The following is a 17,543-nucleotide window of genomic DNA, read 5'->3' on the forward strand; positions in this document are numbered from 1 at the left end:
ATAGAATGTAATGCATTATGGCATTCCCGTTGAGGTCTTCTCATTGTTTCGACAGAAAAGTGGCTCACCCAGTTTGAGGGAAGGCGCGAATTTCGTATCGGGCCACCGTGCTATTATTGGATCGCTACAGCAGCAAGAGCAACGAGTTATATCAAGGGTAAGTCGCATTTCATTTAATTGGCATGTTGTTTGCGCTTCAGTCAGCCAGAAACTCCGTCCTCAGATGGTAGTTCGGAGCGTCCTCCTAGGTTTTCCAGTCCACGGTCTCCGTGGACATCAGTCCCTGATGCCAACATCTTGTCACCCGGATTGAGCCCTGCTTCTGCTCTGAGCCTCTTGTAATTTTCCCCAGCTTCCTTCAGCAACGTTTGGATCTCCGACTCTCTCGCCGATATTTCGGCTTTCTCTATTCGAAGCTCCTCCATCCTCAGGACAAGTTGCGCTTTTGAGTTTTCCATTGCATTGAGGGAAGTCCTGAGACGGGCCAAGTTGTCTGCGAGGCGGGGAAGAGGTGTTATTTTAGGTGGCGTTTTCGGTCGGGCAGGAAGGCTTTCGTGAGTGCGTCGCAGACCGTCCATTCCCGCGCGAGTTTGAGAAGCTTCATAGGCTGCTTTGCGTTCTGCTTCAGAGTCGTCCGCCTCGGAAGACTCTTGGGCCTCATCAATCAGCTCCTTCATCTCTGCCCGCTCTCGCCTTTGTTGTTCACGCTCTGCTTTCCTGCCTATAGCAATTTTCCCATCTTCCACATATTCATCAAAACCCTCCGCGAAATCTTCGTCATCCCTAACAAGCCTCGTTTCTACTTTTTCCGCCTTCCGTGACAATGACCAGTCATCGTCACCCGCATCGTCCAAAGAGATGAAATCCTCTTCGTGACCGTGACCCTGTTCCATGGCAAGGCGGGCACGCCTTTCCTTCTTCTCGCGTATCTCAGCATCAGTGGGGATGACGGATGGTTTTGACACCTGCACAGTCTCTCCAAACTTCGCAGATATATCTAACTGTTTTTCTCTTTCGTCCTCACTCGAGGGCATCGACACCGTCTGCTTCGGGGTGGATGGGGTAGAATTACGGAGTTCCCTCAGGTATTCTTTATTGTAAGTCGGGCGATCTTCTTCTTGGCCAACACGAAGAGGTATGTTTTCCGACGACCCTGATGGTGCCCAGGTCCGCTGTAATCCATTTTGCTCCTTTATGTGTTTCCTAGCTCCAAGCCTTTTGGGTGTGATGACTTCGCCTTCAGTTGTCTCCTCAGCATCGGCCATAGAAGTGCCCCCGGGTCCAAATGAGAGGCGCAATTTTGATTTTTGTTTCGGTTTCGTGTTCGGTCTGCGGACGACTTGCTCTAGATTTTCTTAAGGTCAGACTAAATCTTCATAATCTTGTCAAATCGAATGGAGAGTACAAACCTTGTTCACTGCCATTTTGCGCATCATCGTCTTCATCTGTACCAACCTTGCGAGCCTTGCGACGATTAGCAAGAAGAGAGCTCATATTCCTCCCGCCACCAAGGCAAAAATGGAAACAAATATAAAATGGGACGTAGTTGTGCGCACACAAAGCTCTTCTCGTAACTCTACCGCCGCTGGAGCTCTGTAGTGTAATTCTCGGCAAATCATTGTTCCGGCGCTGATCCGCCATTGACATTCTGCAATTGCAATCCGCATCGGTTTGAACAAACATTCCTGGCAACAACCAAGGCTTCTTTCAAAATGCCTCAAGCTCAGCCAGAATTGAAGAAGGTATGTCTAGAATAAGGATTTTATCTCGATGTCCAGCTTCCCATAAGACTCCGACGACTAACCCGCGCGCGTTGACATTTAGTATATGGAAAAGCGGTTGTTCGTTCAACTTAACGGCAATCGCAAAGTCATCGGAATCCTTCGCGGCTACGATGTACGCGCTTCCCCTCATGTCTTACTTTCCCTTAACTACTTTCCTGTTTCCTTATAGGCATTTCATCGTTTCGTTTGCTCTTGCTTCTGTGCTCTTACCCGGATATCTATATGGCTCTTCATTTGAAGCCACCTCCGTTAGCTGGGACATTGTCTAATATTTGAATATAATTCAGGTGTTCATGAATATAGTGATGGACGAAGCCGTCGAAGAGAAAAGTGGAGGAGAGAAAGTGCGCCTAGGCATGGTGGTATGTGTTGATTTTTTTTCCCTTGTGATCTACGCCTTTTGCAATATGAACTACGTTGACCGTGTTGCAATCTTTGTTGCAATCTTCTGTCTGTTAGGTCATTCGCGGAAACTCCGTCGTTATGCTCGAGGTTTGTTCCCGTCTTTCACATTTAGTAGAAATACAGGACAAGCAAATAGCTAATAATACCTTTTCTTCGTCACTGATAGGCACTCGAGAGGATTGGCGATCGATGATACCCAGCAGCTGTACCTCGAAGAGAAATCCTGGCGTGTTAATGAATTCAAGAAACAGGCGGATGGCTCCCTTGCTATCCTCAATTAGTGTCTTATCATATTGCGATAACCAAGAAATGTTTTTGTCTCTGTTCCAACTTTAGTTTAAGGAGTTTAAGGGAAAATGAAAATATATTAAATGAAATATGAATGAAAAAAATACAAAATCCCACTGGAAGTCCGACTCGACGCCCAGGGCTGGTTGTCCAAGAAAATATGGGTTTTTATCGATAGGGTCCTAAGTTGGCGGAGGTAATTGTTGGTAAAATACATCACGTATAATTGTTCTGCATGCTAGTGTTAAATAGCCCTATTTAGGTTCTCCCTTTTGCTTTTCCGTCTTGAGAAATACCACACAATTTGCGCCGCATTGATTCCATCCTCACGCCATGTTCTCTCACGACGGTGGCTTTCCTCTCCTTTAAAAGTTGTGGGGGGGAGAAGAAGAAAGAGATAAAGAAAAAACGAGAGAGAAGAAAAAATGCCCTACAAACGCCTCAACGTAACGAAAATAGCCATTTGATATAGTAGTAAGCCCTGCCGTTTATAGCCCAGATAAAGGATAAAGCAAAGAAGAAACAAGAGGAAAGAAAAGGCCGTAACATTAGGTAGTCAAATGGGCGAACGTTGTTTGAATTTCAATTTCAATTTCGGCATCGTTGTTGACGGAGGGGTTTGTTGCGAGTTGGCGGGGGATGATGTCAAAGAGAGCTTCGGAACTTTCAGGGTGAGTTTATGGCTGAGCGGCGCAGGAGCTCCTTCCTCGCGTTTCCTTTTCAGTGTACCATTGGGAGCGGGCGCCGCGGCACCTCCTTTCGCCGGTAGAGCAGTGCGGAAACGGCTTCCCTTGAAAAATCGGAGTTTGCCCTTTATTTTTGGCCTTGTTAATTCTCATGTGCCAATAATGGCATAATAAAAATGTTGGAGAAGTGGGATGGAAGTATCTTACATGTCCGAGATTTTCTAATTTCCAGTACCGAGGATATTTGAGAACGACCATTATTTTATCAATGGGGTGGTATAAAACGCTGCAAATGTCGACGAAATCACTTAATTCTGCTAAACCCACCATGGGCGAATTGCACGCTGCCCATAGTGCTTCTTTTAATGCCGTGTTACTTTCGACCTCACGCTTCAGTGCCTCTAGAGCACCAGGAACTGTTTGCCTGCGGGCAAGACTAGCCTGGCGCACTTCAGTAGATGACTCCTGCTCGATGATTAGGCCGTTGGTAGGCTCCAGTTGTTTTTCAACATTACGGTCGCCGAAAGCGATGGGAGCAAGCCCTCGACCAAATGAGATATGCAGATTGTGTCGAATCCAGGGTGACGGGTCCGCAGACATCACATAAATGAACCATGTCAGCAGCTCAGAGTTTTGGAAGATGTCGAAGTCGATCAATATATTGAAAGCATCCAGACGAAGCATTTCATAAGTACCAGCTCTTGTGTATGGAAGGAACTGCATAATATCCCGATCGATAACGTTAGCTTGCATGAGCCGCCGCTGGCATTCAATTGCGGTTCTTGAATAGATGTTCTGGAAAGATGTTGTCCATTCGTCCATTCTTCTATAACGATCAATCTCAGCAATGCAATCCCGATCGAGTTGTTGTTCTGCTTGGCGCTCTAATTCCCTTTCCACATCAAAATCAATGCCAACGCCGTCAATTTCGGTTTCTCTTCGCCCAAGCAAAGCTTCACATATGGACTTCATAAGTGCGGTAATATAATAACAATCCGAAAGCTACTCATCGTATCAGTAATCAACTATCACAGCTCAAGGAATGAAAGTGATGCTATACCTCATTGTTGGAATTATCATTAAACTTTAATTTATCATAGAGAAACCGTTTCACTCTCATAGGTGTCTTGCCGGAATTGTCTCGAACTTGTGCAATCGCCTGGGGTATGGTAAGCTGGAGAATATAAGCTGCTCGGTCAGAGAAGTCATTGGAACGAGTCATGGGTGAGCCGGGTAGGCAAAAAAGCTCCTGAAATGCGCTTTCCAAATGGTATAGGCCAATCCAGTCAACTTCATCTTTCGCATGTTTTACAAGTGCTCTAGCAGCAGCCGCTCGAATGCCGTAGAAATACCGTCGATCCATAAGAGTACGCACGAAAATTGTCGATATTAAAGGATGTTCACGCTGGGCAGCCATGTATTGGATTGACTTCAAAGAGTGTTAGTAAGTATCTTGGAACAACGACAACGAACGTAAATACCTCAAGCTGGGCGACGATGTCTCTATCTTGTTGTAGCTGAGATAGATACATATAGCCTGGCATTGTCAGTGACATTTTACATATCCACTCGAAATCAGCATCCATCCGAATCCACTCGTAAGACTCTTGGCCCATTCGGTCCTCATCTTCTTTACTCCATTCAACGAGTTTCCATGTTTGAATCTCCTCCTCCGATTGCAGAACATCCCCCAGGCAATATAATAAAACATCGTCCTGGAGTTCCGCATTAGGATCTATCCCAGACGCGGCAGCTGCACGCTCTTTCTGCCTTTTATTGCGTTTAAGGCGTTTGTATTTGGTATTGTATGGTATGTCAAACTTAGTAACGCCCTCCTTGATCTCAACGATGTGCTCATACGGGGTCCCATCCGCTTCGTGTATTCGAATGGTCATGGAGCCTGTGAACACATGCTGGACTGGGCCAGCGTAAACGTTTCTTATCTCCTCTTTAACATCTCTCATAAATGTTGACATTTCTAAATCTCGAACTGTTGGTTGTTCGGATTGAACTTGCCGAATCATCATTTCTACCACCAGCTTTTTTTTATTGAACCGTTGAGTGGCCAGAAATCGGGGACAGCCAGCACCGTACACCCATTGTTGGAAAAAGGTGTCTAGTTTTGTGTGTCCCAATCTCTCACATGTTTTTTGGAAAAATGACGTTGCCAAAGCACCATTAGGAAGGTCGCCCATTCTGGCATTCAGGAAAATCCGAGAAATGATTCGGGATATCGTCGCCTTTCCGCTAGCTTTAGATAGCCTCCGTTCCAGGATGTAAAGAACAAGCGGCGCTTTCAAAGCTATAAAATCAACTTCTGAGGGGTCTAACCGCAACAGTGCACCCAAGTCGGATATAGACGGCCGTGAAATGTCAAAGTCGCAAACTTGATCTGACATCTGTTTCAGCCGATACCTATATTCGTTATTTCCGCATAACTTTTTCATAAACGTATCCGTGATGTAATAGGATATGCCAAGTATGGCCCATGTATCCGTTGGATCCTTTGGAATAATGCTAACCCCGATCCATTGGGAGGCTAAAGAGTGCACAAGACACCTAGTGGATTCGTAGATTGGGTCGATTATATCCTCCGGAAAGAGAACGCGGTTACTACAAATCGACAGCGCAGCCGTTGCAAATGCAGAAGAAGGGAGGTCATCGACAAAACACATTTTATAGCTGGAGAATGGATAGGACCCATAACTGAGGGAAAGAAAATCGATTGCTTTGGCCATTGGTAAACAAGTATTCCTGACTTCGTCCGCTCGTCCCGGAAGACAAAATGCATGAACAGGAACAGCATTCCGCCCGAGCTGGTCATCTTCGTCGCTCTCGCGGTATTCAGAAAGATTAACGTACTCGAAGGGACCAACAGCAAAACCAATTTGCTGTGCGGATACAGGGCTAGTGCATGAAAATGACACCGTCTTCTTTGTATGGTCCTTTGTATCCATAATCTCATCTGTCAAATCCCCGGAACATGTCACCACCATATCTAGCGATTCGTCGTCAGGAGATATGCCCGGTTTCCTCAGAGACGGAGTCCATGCTTTTGCTGTTCCGTTTACTGCATGGGACTCCCGGCCTTTAGGATAAAGCGCATCCCCCAAGGTCCGGGGACACCTTATTGATATATCCCATGTGCACCGTGACGATATATCCTCAACGCAGGGAAACAAACAGCAGCCGCTGATTGGGTCAAAAGAATTGATCGTGAAAGTGTGTGGATAGCGGCGATCACTGCTGTCAATCCCTACAAATTGTATACCATCCCTCGGGCGATTGATCGTGAATTCCGCATTTACTGTCAACATCGTGTATTTCGGTAATGAGGTCTCTGCGGCTTTTGTGCCAAGTTGGCCATCTGTTGTGTCATCGGCGCTCCCGCTGGCCCGCAGCGCAAGTTGAATTTGGGCTTCTGCAGAAAATGGATCTAACTCTTCGATTCGCACAGATTTCGGGATTGTCACGGCCAATTCGGGCTCTGGTGGGGTTTTGAGGAGCGGCCCCAACTTCTTAGACAGTTTCTGATGTTGATGAACGCCGTACAACCGAAGGGACTCGTAGGGGTCTGCATATTTCGTGGTCGGCGCTTTTCCGCTAACATTCAAACGCTTTAGTTCACCCTGGCGAAAATTCAAGCGGATGATCTTGAGTTCCTTGTAGTGTGGTTGGATAGTTATCTCTGTTTTCCCCTTCAAGCTCTGGTTCACGAAATCTATGTCGAACTCGACCTTTTGGTGAACAACGGAGTAGCCCAATCCAGCACCCGCAGGGCCTGGTGTTTCCACCAGGCCTGGCATAGTAGGCTTCAGTCAAAGGTAGCGCTGGTCGCGCAGTGAGTGTATCGCAACCTCATAGCCAGCTTCAAAAAACTGATATGGCTTTTTTGCAATAGAACGAAGCGCGATATGGGAGATCGTTCCAGCGCGGTATCCTAGTTAGCTGACGCTGGAGTGGCTTTCGTGATTAAAACCGGGAAGGCATCTTTCCGTGACAAAGAACGCGCGATATAACGGCAATTACAGCGAAGCAGGCGAGTGGCGGCTGTTGATTGAGGTCGCGGTGAAGAGGAGCCAGTAAGCGATGAAGCAGTTGTGAGCGTTGAGTTGAACTCTTTTCACACTCACTGCTCGCCCTTGCTGCAACACGACGGGATGTCACGTGGGATTCAACGTCCTCGGCTCTCCCCGTCGCTCCCCAGAGTCGTTGAGCCGCTTTTTCACCTGATTGTCTCCATTCCCTCGTAGCCGAATAATTGTATATCCCGTGTCCGACCTTGTGACACTGCTTCCACTTGACGTCTTGGGCACATTCTTTTTCTTGTTCCGTTTCATGAACATCAGCATGCCCTGAGTGGACTTTCCGAGACACATCTCTACCTAAATACATCCTCGCCGTTCGCGACTGCAATGTACTTCCTCAAAAAAATTGCCGGTATGTATATCAGTTCTTGTGTCATTTTAGACGTGAGCGAGCTAAGCTAACTACCACGCTCCCCTCTTTGTAGATGCCCAAGAGTCGCTGTCAGAAGATGCCTTATCCCATTTGAAAACCTACAAGTACTCGAGCGTCGACAAGTCCTTCATATCCAGATATATCTTGAAACATTACGTGTGCCTACCCCCCCCATACCGCCGTGTTTATTCTGCTGAGCTAGACTGACGAACTACGATAATAGTGGAATGCGTTCGTCGAACTCCTGCCGTTATGGCTCGCCCCAAATATGGTCACGTTAATCGGCTTTATGTTCATCATCGGAAACTTAATCCTTCTCGAGATAGCTGTTCCAGATCTTGTTGGGCCGGTATGCACTTCTTCCTTGATTCTCTGTGAACTATGGCCATTTTCAATGCTCATTTGGTGTGTACAATATAGGCGCCCGCATGGGTCTATTACAGTTTTGCGATGGGTGTTTGGATGTAGGACATTTCCTCTGCGTACCCTTCGGCGATCATAATGCTATACAGGCTCTGACTCTTCCTAGGTACTCAACTATGGATAATGTCGATGGGAAACAAGCAAGGAGAACCGGTACCTCTAGCGGACTGGGAGAATTGTTTGAGTGCGTTTTTCCCAGCCACACATTTGATAGCCATGATGCCCATCTAACTTGAACTGCCAGTCACGGGATTGACTCATTAAACTGTACCCTGGCAAGTCTTCTGCAAGTTGCAGCAATGGGTCAGGGCTCGACCAAAATTGGAGCCTTCACTACCCTTCTACCCTGTCTCCCTATGTTTTTTTCGACCTGGGAGACCTATCATACACACACTTTATACCTTGGATATATCAATGGGCCAACCGAGGGATTGATCATTGGCGTTTTGATGATGATAGCATCTGGCTATTATGGACCTCATATTTATTCAAATCGGGTAGCCGATACTTTGGGTTACCCATCCCTGTTCGGAAATTGGACCTACCAGGAACTCTTCATATTTGTTCTGGGCTTCTCTTTTTTGACTGCACACTTCCCCGCATGCGTTTACAATGTGATACGGGTCCGCAACCGCCAAAACCTTCCTATTCTACCCATATTCTTGGAATGGATACCGGCAATTGTCGCATCTGCCTCCGCTGTTTGCTGGCTGTATTCGCCCTACTCGTCACTCTTGAGTGCAAACAGGCTTGTGCTCTTCGCAATAACAATGTGCTTTGTGATCGGGCGCATGACAACCAAAATCATTCTAGCTCATCTAACCAGGCAACCATTTCCATACTGGACAATTCTCATAAGCCCTCTCATTGGCGGCGCCATACTAGGAAACCTCCCCAGGTTTGGATTCCCTCAGATCAGCCCGTCGCTAGAGCTGCTTTATTTGCGTGCATATCTTGTGTTTGCGTTCGTCACTTATATGCATTGGGCCTACTTTGTCGTCCACCGAATCACCACCTACCTGGGTATAAATTGTTTGACGATCAAGCACGACAAGCTGAAAGCTAGGGAGCAAGATTACCGCCAACTGGGGGAAGGCAGGATCGATGTTGGAAACGCGAGGCCAGATCCATTTGCTGATTCCAGGGTCAAGGCGAACTAACAGAGTCTTGGTCGACGCGAAGTGCTTTATCAACCTGCCCAGCTCTTTCGCCACCACAATGCGGACGAGCTAAACCAAAGCTACCGTGTCGAATTTTCTAACAATGTCGCGCTCAGGAGTTGAAGAACCGAAAGATATATGATTGACGAGATGTGGGCAAGAATCGCAGGTACCCAACATGTGCGCGTCCTAAAAGGTTGCTTGTCAAAAAGTCACCACAATGCGTTCATGACCCTTCCAACCACATACAACTATACTCCACTATTCGCCCGTACCTTGTCACAAAATCCAAAAAACAAGGAGCTCGATATTGACATAGTGATTACAAACAACAAACCCACAACCCAAACGCCGGATCTTTATAGATTTTGTTCGGATCTATTGCATTATTGTCAACGATGAATGTCTTGACTGCTATGGATTTTAGATTATTTAATATCCCTTTGATAACTACCCACATCCGTATTTAGACTTGAAGTTCCCTTGAAGAATATTCGGGAGTCTCGTTGTACTCGATAATTTTCTGAAGACATCCATCCATATTTGAGTCTTTATAGTCAGCTGCTGTAATTATTATTATGAATAAGGAAGTTAATTTTATACCACTCAGTATTCATTTATCGCAAATTACTCGTACTGTACATATATATATATATGTAGCTAGTAATTCATTTAACTTGAATGTTTTTCTCAGATAACTGTGTATGTTTCACGTATTACCCCTGAAACATCATTCTTTCATATGCCATCATGCACATACACTTAATCAAAAAGATAACTAAATTGCCTTTCCCTCCCTCGAGGTTCTGAAGCTGCTTTTATCTCAACTGTTTCAATCAGATTGGCAACTCTACCACTTACCCCTCCCCACAGCGTTGGAATAGCCAATAGTTAAATCATTTCTTCCTTTGCATATTTATAAAATCGATATTGCCACCTATCAACCCAAGTGGGTGTAAAGCCAAACGTGCCTCCTTGTGCAAAACTTGGAAACATGAAAGTTGAGCTGGTTGATTGAGTTATTTACTTCACGTTCATGTACTGGGCGGAGAAGTAGCTCTTAGTATTCCGCTATGAAGTATGTACATTGTTGCTTTTCCTGGGGGCCTGCTGTTTTACAAATTTGATTCATTGCCCGACGCTGTCCCTCAAACCTCCCCCCTGTTTTTTTTGTTTTTGGAAATTTCCTGGAATAAAATATCCACAACGGGCCCCCCGGCAGCACCCCACGGTACCAAGAGAGCTTATTAGATCTAATCCTACAGCAACCGTCTATACCTCTCGATCGAAAATGACGCTGAGGATGTATGTGTGTGGGTTGCGAGCTAATGACATCAACAACCCGCTTATCTTAAGAGGACAAACTTCTTATATCTATTACCATCACACGGTTTTTGTGGGGCCTCCAGATCATACATACATACATAGGGCCCACAACTGAAGGCCACCGATCATTGATCCCTGTTCTCCCCATATCAAAAGGTCCCTATTATTGTGGGTTACTCTAGTGGTTGATTTACTACACATGTTTGTGGATGGTGTGGCTGTCTCGGCAAGCTGCCATTGACGTGAGGTGTGACGTATGTGTAATCACGAAGATCACTGCTTGGTTTATTTATATTGTAGGATTTGAGGTAATGGTTATGTCCCACGTTGTTGATGTCGTTGCTGGTTCCCACTGGAAGAGGCGCCTGTAGTATATATATATATATATCCGAAGCTGGTGGTGCTGTGTGATATTTCTTGATGATCGTTGGTTGATATATACATACATATACGTATAATTTTTCTGTTTAATGACTATTGCATTCGTATCTTTATTTCAAATTCAACCTCTCAACCCTTTACTTCAACATCGTACTTACCCTTAAGCTTATCCCGTTTCCCTATTTTCACATTATCTTGAGCCTCACCGGGCAAAATACCCTTTTTGACATATATATCCGTGTTGACAAATAAAGGCTCAGTCCTTTATTTCGGTCCCTTGTTCCCTTACGCGATTTGACTACTTATCAGACTGCCATTGCCTTTGGCAGCTATTCTCTCAATATGGCAACAATGGCATCACGTCCCACCGTCCCGGCAGGGCCATCTACTCCATCACCGACAAGGACGGACAGATCCGGTGTTTCAAAAAATAAATCCAAGCTAGAGGAAATGCCGGGCCACGCCAAACGTAAGCCGCCATCGATCATGTCTCCAAAATCACCAGGGGAAATGACTACTGCAGCAAAAAAGGGAGCCGGTCATGGTCCTGTTGACTTGCCAAAATTGAAGGGGTTGGAGGTGGGTGATGAAGGCAGAATATACGGGAAGGATGGAAAGGTTTTAGGACGGGTCGTTGAAGGAGACCCCAACGACCTTGTTGGGCAGGTGGTGGGGGGTGCTGGAGAAATTTTCGATGAGCATGGACGCGCAGTTGGCAGGGTGGAGGTTTTGTCTAAGATAACTCAGCAACAAGTGAATGAGCCTGTTAGTAAAACAGCCCCTATCGATTTTGATGCCCTCCAAGGCCTCGAAGTCAGTGAGGGAGGGAAGATCAAAAGCTCCACTGGTGAGGTGATAGCGAAAGTGGTAGAAGGACGCCCAGATGACCTTGTCGGTTTCGCTCTCAATGAACAAGGTGAAGTCATTGATGGAGATGGCGAGGCGATTGGTCGGGTAGAGATTCTTCCCCAAGCAGGGAGGAAGGATGACGGGAATATCAAAGAGAGTGGAACCGAGAAACAAGTAAAGGTCAATGCCGAACAAGCCACTGAGAGCGTGGCTGATGTCTCCGCGAATGATGCTGGCCCCGAAACTAAGTCACCTGGCGCCCCTGATTTGTCCAAATTGGCCGGCCTGATAGTGAACAAGAATGGAGAAGTGGCTGATGGTGCTGGAAATGTTCACGGGAAACTTGAGGAGGGAAGGTTAGAAGACATTGTTGGTAAAACGGTCAACGAACGTGGTTTAGTGTTGGACAATGATGGTAATATTATTGGCAAAGCAGCCGTTGTCGAAGAGACTGTGGATAAAAGAGAGGACGAAGGATCGAATATTCCCCCACTTTCGACACTGGAAGGGCTGAGATGCAATAAACAAGGAACGATCGTGGATAGGGATGGGAACCCAGTGGGAAAATTGGTTGAAGGCAATGCTAGGGCCATTTGGAAATACGGCGCTCAAATTGACGCGCAAGGCCAATTCTCGGATAATAGGGGCCGGGTTATTGGGAAAGCAAAAACAATTGAGCAAAAAGAGGGGGGGGAGGATGTACCATTTGCCGGGTTTGAAAGTTTGTTTGTTAGTAAAGATGGGTGGGTAGAAGACGAAAATGGAAACAAAATCGGCCAGATTGTTCAGGGAGATTCGAAAAAACTTTTGGGAAGGGCTGTCGACCCTGACGGCGATATCCTTGACAAAAGAGGTAATGTCGTTGGGCACGCAGAGAAGTACGAAGAGAAACCAGGGCCAGAAAAGGAAGAGTTGTCAATTCTAAAGGGGTTATCACCAAATAAACACGGAAACATCATGGGACCCGACGGAATACCTATTGGTAGGGTCATCGAGGGAAATCCTGAACAACTAGTTGGTAAAAAGGTTGATGAGAATGGCTGTATATGGAATGATTCTGGACAGCACATTGGCCAATGCGAATTGATACCGGAAGAAGAACGGGACATAAAAGCGGAGTGTCCTTTTGCTGGCATTGATGTGTTGGTTGTTGTCAATGACGGCTTGGTCGAAGATGAAAACGGGAATGTTGTTGGCAAAGTTAGTGAGGGCGACGTCAAAAAATTACGTGGGAGAGCAGTAGACGAAGATGGCGACATCATTGACAAACACGGGAATGTTAAGGGGCATGTCGAGCCTTACGGGGCGCTTGAAGAGGAAGTCGTGGGGGAAGATCTGTCACTATTAGCGGGCAAAGCAATTAACAAAGCTGGTAAAATCGTTGACGAATCCGGAGTCACGATTGGGCACGTTGTCTCAGGTGATCCAAAGAAGCTTTCTGGAAGGACGGTGGATGATAAAGGCCAAATATGGGGTGACAGGGGCGAAGTTATCGGGAAAGCAGAGCTTATGCCGGAAGCAAAAGGGAACAAAGCCGATGGGCCGTTCTCCGGATTCCAGAGTCTTACAGTGGGTAAGGATAATGTCGTTCTAGACAGCTCATGTCAGGTAGTCGGGCGCGTCGTCGAAGGCGACATGGAAAATCTTATGGGTCGACCAGTAGATAAGGATGGTGGCATCACCGATAAAGCCGGACACACCCTCGGAAAAGCCGAACGCTTGGAGCCAAAAGAGAAAAAACTGGAAATCAACCCAATGTCTGGACGCAAGGTCAACAAAGAGGGAGAAGTGTGTGATGCAGATGGCAACCTGATCGGAAAATTGACAGCGGGAAAATTGAACAACCTTGCTGGAAGGTCTATTGACGACAGTGGATATGTGGTCGACAATGACGGGAATAAAATTGGAGAATGCACGCTGCTGGAACACATACACGAAGAGATTGAGGAGCCTGAGATGTCTCCAGAACAGCTCGAAGCTGAGAAACATGCAGAGCAGGAAAGGGGTCTCGCTAAGGAAATGTGCTCCATCGTGCAACAGACACTCGGTAAGGTCGGCGCTGTGTGTGAGATGATCAAGGAGGTTAGTCTTTCTCGCTCTCAAGGATCTACCGGACTGAACATCAGCTTAAGATAAATTCCTTTTTACTGACAAAAAGGATACGGATAGCACACCGAGAGAGCGGACAGAACACCGAAGGCCGAACTTGACGAGGAGGAACTCGTGCGAAACGTCAAGCCACTCATCGAAGAAGGCAGCAATCACCTGCAAGAATGCAACGGGGCTCTGCGGGCACTCGATCCCGACGGGCATATAGCAGCCAAGGCGAAATCGAAGTCCGCGCAGCCCGAAGCATCGCACGAAGAACACCAGCTGGCGGATCTCCTCAAGGAACTCACGTCCACCGTGGCCACGACTATAGACAATGCACGGAAGCGGATTGCTGATATGCCCCACGCGAAGAAAAAGCTCAACCCGCTCTGGGCGCTGCTGAGCGAACCCATGTCCACGGCGAGGGTGGGTTGGTCTCCTCCTCACCGGCGTTCTTGGTTTGGTGGGCAGACTGCTCAATGGGCTGGGTCTGGGTGGCTTGGTAAATGGGCTCCTCGGTGGATTGGGTATCAATAAGCTCCTTGATGAGTTGGGCTTGGGGTCTGTCACAGACGCTCTGAACCTTGGAGGCGATAAAAAGAAACAGCAAACTCCTTGAAAATGGTGACAATGAGCCTGGTTTTGTTTTGATGCCTATTCTGAGCCTTTTTATCATTCTCATTTTCATTTTGTGTGTTCGATTATATTTACTTCATTTGCTGTTGATAAAAAATTGTCAAGCTCGTTTCAATGTCAAAATTTATAAACTGTATTAGTATCAGTTTGATGTCATAGCAAGCATCAAAAATAACTATTGTATTCGATTGTGGCCAATCCATAAAATATTCAGTCTGAACTTCGTTGTCATGAACTGATCCTGTAAATAATGAGATGACAGGCCTAGACAGGCATAGACAGACATAGAAGCGTTGAATCTCCTGAGCTGAAGAAGAATAACTCAGATAGAAGACAAGCCAAAGATTGGTTTAATCTGTGCTAAGAATTCAACAGATTTGAGAAGCCACTTGCACAGGCAATTCTGTTGTCCGACCGTTGAACTCTCGTTTATGAAGTCAGGACTGAAAACATCGTGGTTGAGTCGTTCTGACCTTTGTCGACCGTCGTTAGATGAAGGTTGGCAGGGATAGTTACCAACAAGTCACCTGATGATATACCAAGGGCGGAATGTGTCTCCTTGCTCTGAGAACCTGTATACAGCAAGCCAATGCTGGGCTCTCACACACACACACACTCTCTCTCTCCTCTCTTCCATCTGCATGCTTAAAAATTAAGAATTCTCCACCACCTGCTTTGTAGGTTGGAAGGCTCCATTATGTATGTACCCGTAGAGCAGCAAGCAGGCTCCTCAAAACTTCTATAAAACAAAACAGATGGATAAACAATAAACATGCCACGATAGTTTCACCTTCTACAAACATGTTAGAAAGAAAACGAGTTGCGCCCAACCATAAGGATTTTTTACCAATACCTTTCGCGCAATGGAATCTGATTAATTAGGTATGTAAAAAAACTGCCCTAATTTCAATGGAGACAGCAAATACAATGGATGTAATAGTTATATTTAATTCCATATCCCTTCGAGGGAGAAGTGTAAAAGAGTGGATCAAGAACGCTTGCTGCTTTCTTCTTCCTTCGTTCTTCTGCAACTACATACTTAACGCAACTCAATTACTCAATTAATACAGCTAGATAAATAGAACGAATAAAATGATACAAATTTAAATTAAAAACAAAAAAAGAAACAGAGAAACAGGTGCTCAAAAAAATATAAAATTGAAACGCAAGAGATGCCCCATGATGGCAAGGAAAAATATATGACGGCCACGGCGGGTAGGTGGGAAGGCGGATATGTATAGAAGGTATGTATGTAATGTACTGTACTTCCCGACGCGGCACAAAAAATAAACAGACAAGAAGGGGAAGAAGGGGAAGAAGGGGAAAGAAGAGGCAAAGGGGGAAAAACACAAACGAAGAGGGGTGGGGATGGTATTAATGAGCGTCTTCTCTCCTTTCTTCCTTTCGCTTTTATCCCCGTAGTAAAAGGGGGTCAAAAGAATTTGCATATTCACCCAACAAGAAACAAATCGAGATGAGAAGGGTGGCAGTTGTTAGTAGTTCATCCACGTCCAGAAACAGGGTCAGCCGTGCAGAAAAACGGTCACGTTCTCCAGCTTATCAACTTATTAGTGAGACATCACATATCCCCAATGTTAGGGGTTGGGGAACGAATGCATCTTCCTCCTCCCTCCCCCTCGTCTTGTTTTGTTTTTCTTTTCAATTTTATTATTTTGTCAATTGTTTTCTCAACTACACCAGCATCGAAAACCCTAGAAGGAAAGCAGCCACCAGAACACCAGCCCCATACACCTGGCCGATATGCAACACCATAGCGTGTCCCGCGGTCCCTTTCTTAGGTGCCGAAGTCGCGCCCTCGCCCAGGCCCGTGTAGACGACACCACCCGTATTTGTTCCGGAAGGCGTGCCTGTCTGCGAGGCCGTGGGGGCAGTGGAAGTGGTGTTGACACGTTTGGGGTTCTGGGCACCGCAGGGGTGGTCCACGCGACAGGCAGTTACGCAGGAGGAGTCGTCGCCACAATTTTTTGCGCATTGGTTATTGAATTCTGTGCAGATATAGTAGGGCATTGTGAGGGTATATTCGGACGTGTTGGGGGTGATTCCGTTGCTGCAAACGCAGGAGTATTGGAGGGTGTCCTGTTTGTTGATTGTGGGTTGTTGGTTGGTTAGTCCAATGACGACGATGACGATGACGATGACGATGATGTAGAGTCTTGGGGTCTCCTACCGCGTCACAATCATTTGACTCGGGGTCTTCAGTTGTTCCCGGGAGCTGCAAGCAGATCAAGGGACAGGAGCTCATCTGATTGTTGCACCATGTCTCTATAGACGAATGTTAGAGATGTTTGGTTCGGTTTCGGAAATTGGCGAATAGTTATGAACTCACCTCTGATAGCTTCGGAAATGTTTGAAGGATCGACGGATTGCGAGGTAGCGAACCCAGCAATGGATGAGAGGGCAAGGAGGATGGTGGGGAGCAACATGGCTGCGGGGGGATTTCGCCGTGGTGATATCTGGAATAATTGACGAGATGTTGGACAGCCAGAGAAAAAAAAAGGGGGGGGCGCCAATTGAAACAAGCGTGGGCAAAAATTAATAAAGCTATATACGACTGAACGAGAGAAGGAGAAGGAGAAGTCAAGCGAGTGACAATTGAAGCGGGAAAAGATCAACGACGGCGGGAGAGCGGGGGAACAAAGAAGGCAAAAGTAAGGCGAGGGAGCAAGAGAAAGAAAAGAAAGGAAGAAGAACACAGGAAATCGAAGGATGCGAGACAGCAACCACAACAGAGAGAGTCGGGGGAGGCGTCCCAAACGCGCTAGGCCCGTTGTTGGAGAAGCAGCAGCAGATCCGGCCGATTTAGCTCAGCCATTTACCTAGGCAGGCAGTTAGCTTTGATTCTGCCATTCTCCGGCCCAATGAGGTGGATGGTGGAGATGGTGATGATGGCATCATATTGGATGCGTGATCATCCAGCAAGCAGGACACGGCATATATTTCCTTTCTTCTTGCAGGTGCTCCGGGTCCCAGAGTTGCACCGGCAATACCACCGCGGGGAATATCCAAGACACGCGTGGGTGGTCCGCCAGTCG

General features: G+C 46.5%; 6 protein-coding genes across 6 annotated transcripts; 3 read left to right on the forward strand and 3 right to left on the reverse strand.

Moving 5' to 3' along the window:
* Positions 1–200: 200 nt before the first annotated feature.
* On the reverse strand, positions 201–1,494 carry HCBG_01862 (uncharacterized protein; the record flags this gene model as incomplete). Its single annotated transcript, XM_045428911.1, has 2 exons — positions 201–1,345; positions 1,410–1,494. The coding sequence occupies 2 exons, from the start codon at positions 1,492–1,494 to the stop codon at positions 201–203; spliced, it is 1,230 nt and encodes a 409-aa protein (XP_045290697.1).
* A 218-nt stretch (positions 1,495–1,712) lies between these two features.
* On the forward strand, positions 1,713–2,546 carry HCBG_01863 (uncharacterized protein; the record flags this gene model as incomplete). The annotated part of the gene is made up of 5 exons (XM_045428912.1): positions 1,713–1,742; positions 1,825–1,896; positions 2,072–2,146; positions 2,244–2,276; positions 2,356–2,546. 5 exons carry the CDS (start codon positions 1,713–1,715, stop codon positions 2,380–2,382), a joined length of 237 nt encoding a protein of 78 aa, XP_045290698.1.
* Positions 2,547–3,033: 487 nt separating this feature from the next.
* Positions 3,034–6,969, reverse strand: HCBG_01864 (TATA-binding protein associated factor Taf2; the record flags this gene model as incomplete). The annotated part of the gene is made up of 4 exons (XM_045428913.1): positions 3,034–3,288; positions 3,371–4,165; positions 4,224–4,592; positions 4,645–6,969. The coding sequence occupies 4 exons, from the start codon at positions 6,967–6,969 to the stop codon at positions 3,034–3,036; spliced, it is 3,744 nt and encodes a 1,247-aa protein (XP_045290699.1).
* A 609-nt stretch (positions 6,970–7,578) lies between these two features.
* Positions 7,579–9,831, forward strand: HCBG_01865 (sn-1,2-diacylglycerol cholinephosphotransferase; the record flags this gene model as incomplete). The annotated part of the gene is made up of 6 exons (XM_045428914.1): positions 7,579–7,603; positions 7,677–7,780; positions 7,848–7,973; positions 8,045–8,088; positions 8,154–8,231; positions 8,292–9,831. The coding sequence occupies 6 exons, from the start codon at positions 7,579–7,581 to the stop codon at positions 9,205–9,207; spliced, it is 1,293 nt and encodes a 430-aa protein (XP_045290700.1).
* Positions 9,832–11,265: 1,434 nt separating this feature from the next.
* On the forward strand, positions 11,266–14,391 carry HCBG_01866 (LEA domain-containing protein; the record flags this gene model as incomplete). Its single annotated transcript, XM_045428915.1, has 2 exons — positions 11,266–13,845; positions 13,933–14,391. The coding sequence occupies 2 exons, from the start codon at positions 11,266–11,268 to the stop codon at positions 14,389–14,391; spliced, it is 3,039 nt and encodes a 1,012-aa protein (XP_045290701.1).
* A 1,782-nt stretch (positions 14,392–16,173) lies between these two features.
* Positions 16,174–17,140, reverse strand: HCBG_01867 (uncharacterized protein; the record flags this gene model as incomplete). Its single annotated transcript, XM_045428916.1, has 3 exons — positions 16,174–16,587; positions 16,679–16,773; positions 16,838–17,140. 3 exons carry the CDS (start codon positions 16,932–16,934, stop codon positions 16,183–16,185), a joined length of 597 nt encoding a protein of 198 aa, XP_045290702.1.
* Between the last annotated feature and the right edge of the window lie 403 nt (positions 17,141–17,543).

The sequence above is a fragment of the Histoplasma capsulatum genome, assembly GCF_000150115.1.
Source record: "Histoplasma capsulatum G186AR genomic scaffold supercont2.2, whole genome shotgun sequence".
NCBI classification, from domain to species: domain Eukaryota; kingdom Fungi; phylum Ascomycota; class Eurotiomycetes; order Onygenales; family Ajellomycetaceae; genus Histoplasma; species Histoplasma capsulatum.